Genomic DNA, 2,500 nt, shown 5'->3' with positions numbered 1-2,500 from the left:
AACACACACACACACACACACACACACACACACACACACACACACACAGGCATTAAACACCTCCTCGGAGGCTATATTTAACTGGGCCCTCTCCAGGCAAGTAGAGGCCGCCCCTCCAGACCACTGTGTGCTGGGCAGCCCGAAAACCTGTGTGTGTGTGTGTGTGTGTGTGTGTGTGTGTGTGATAATGATCTGAGTAGTACAACAGTATGTGTCAGAGTAGCCGGCCAGTTTATAGGGATCAAAGTTCTGAGGTTCTGAGCGCTCCAAAGTGATGTCACAATCCGATATGCCTCAAACTGACACTCACACATGCACACACACGCTGCAAACGACCTATTCCACAAGCAACCTCCAAACAGTTCCAAACACACTTGTGTGAAGAGAGGCCCGAGCAGAGCCTGCACAGTGAGACAGTCTGAAGAACCCTCAACATGTTTAGAATGCACGTTTTGGTTTTGAGTTCTAGACTGCTCTTTCTTAGGTTCTATAGCTCTAGAATGAAAGCCTTTGTCTCTAGAATCAATCCAAAAGACCAAAGTGAGATTTGACAACTTCATACGTCATTTCCTCGTATCATTAGTCAATCATAACTCTAAACAACTCCAAAATCTCTTCAGAATATTACATCTCCTCCACACACAATCACACACACACACACACACACACACACCTTTTCTAACACCCATACAATGCAAACTTGAGTACAAACAGCAGCAAATATCAGATGGATTGTGAATGTGTGTGTGTGTGTATGTGTGTGTGTGTGTGTGTGTGTGTGTGGTGTCTTGTGTGTATTGTGCCATGTGTTGTGTGTCGTGTATGTATTGTGTGTGTGTGTGTGTACATTGTGTGTCATGTGTGTGTGTGTGTGTCATGTGTGTGTGTTGTGTGGCGTGTGTGTGTTGCGTGGCGTGTGTGTGTTGCGTGGCGTGTGTTGCGTGGCGTGTGTGTGTGTTGTGTGTGTGTGTGTGTTGTGTGGCGTGTGTATGTTGTGTGGTGTGTGTGTTGCGTGGCGTGTGTGTGTGTGTTGTGTGGCGTGTGTGTGTGTGTGTTGCGTGGCGTGGCGGTCGGCGTGGACGCTACTTACGACGATGTGTGCTGGCGAGGGGGAGCGAGCGTCTTTTAGTGCTTGCCTGCTCTGGAGGCCTCCGGCCTGGACGTCGAGCAGCGGCCATTTCATCTGCAGGTACTGATGGACCAACACGGAGAAAAAGAGAGAAATCAGGATTAGCCACGGAATGACCATGAGGAGCAACCCAACACAAACACAAACACGTTTAAAACATACAGACTTGAACTAGAAAGAACTTGGAGAGATTCAGAGCCACATAACTAATGAGGTGGACAGGCAGTCTATGGGGCTGTGTGTGTGTGTGTGTATGTGTGTGTGTGTGTGTGTGTGTGTGTGTGTGTGTGTGTGTGTGTGTGTGTGTGTGTGTGTGTGTGTATGTTTATCTGGGTTAAGTTGGAAAACTGAGGTATGTCTAGCATGAGGGTGAGAGCTTTTGTGTCGATAGAGTGGTGTGTGTGTGTGTGTGTGTGTGTGTGTGAGAGTGTGTGTGTGTGTGTGCAGAAAGTTCAAGTGTATGAATTCTCACACACTCATAAAAGAGCCATGTTCTGGACTGCTGTGAATAATTCACCTTTATCAGAACCACCATTCTGCAAGTCCATACACAAACATAGTCACACACACACACACAAACACACACATAGTCACACACACACACACACACACACACACACACACACACAGTCTGTGAAACCTCCTGACCTCCAGCTGTAATCTGCTGACTGTCTTGGCTACCTAAGCAAACTCCTTATTTCACATAGCACAGATACCTGCCATTCAACCAGTCACACACAAATTGCACACACACACACACACACACATGCTATTTAAACAGCCAGTCTCTCTCTCTCTCTCTCTCTCACACACACACACACACACACATACCAGTGTTTCCTCTATGTTGATTTGGTAGTGGCGGCCCGCCACGGTTTAATTTTCTTCCCCCACAGTATCAGAAATGGGACAGACGCACAATAGTCGCAGTTGCCTTTTAAATGATCCTGCCGACATTATGCACCCCCCGTTGGCAGCCGCTAACATTGCAATTTAACAACAAGCAGAACTATTCAGAGGTTTGGGGCTGTCCAGTTTACCTCCACATAGTGTGTGGATGTGCTTATTGTCCAAACGTTTGCGTTCTTCTGAGTCACTATTAAACACCTCCACCAAAAACGTCACCGCGGTGGGTCCGTTTTAATAAGACAACGTTCAACTCAGTTCTGACAGCTCACGTCCTGATATCAAACATCTGGAAACATTAAAACGATAAGTGAGTCACTAATATAATACAAATTGGAAATAGTCTATAGATGTAGTAATAGATGTAAAGATGTTAAAATAAATAGTTGTGTTGTATGACACGGAAAAGTTTATTTTTTAATAATTTGGGCTACACAGACGCACAAAGGCCGCACGACCTAAACG

The 2,500-nt window shown here is 46.0% G+C and overlaps 1 protein-coding gene across 1 annotated transcript in view; it reads right to left on the bottom strand.

Moving 5' to 3' along the window:
• Positions 1–1,090: 1,090 nt before the first annotated feature.
• The window catches only part of LOC143121005 (transcription factor 7-like 2), a gene marked incomplete at its 3' end in the record, with an annotated part of 43,960 nt that continues 42,550 nt past the window's right edge, over positions 1,091–2,500 (bottom strand). Inside the window, 1 exon segment of the mRNA XM_076281422.1 lies at positions 1,091–1,192. Within this exon segment, the coding sequence (XP_076137537.1) occupies positions 1,091–1,192 (102 nt within the window).

This window comes from Alosa pseudoharengus, unplaced genomic scaffold, assembly GCF_046254945.1.
Source record: "Alosa pseudoharengus isolate Yale_2024_CS ecotype anadromous, Long Island Sound unplaced genomic scaffold, YU_APseudo_1.1 YU_APseudo_1.1_scf_127, whole genome shotgun sequence".
Lineage (NCBI taxonomy): Eukaryota > Metazoa > Chordata > Actinopteri > Clupeiformes > Clupeidae > Alosa > Alosa pseudoharengus.
This window is presented reverse-complemented; position numbering and strand designations above follow the sequence as displayed.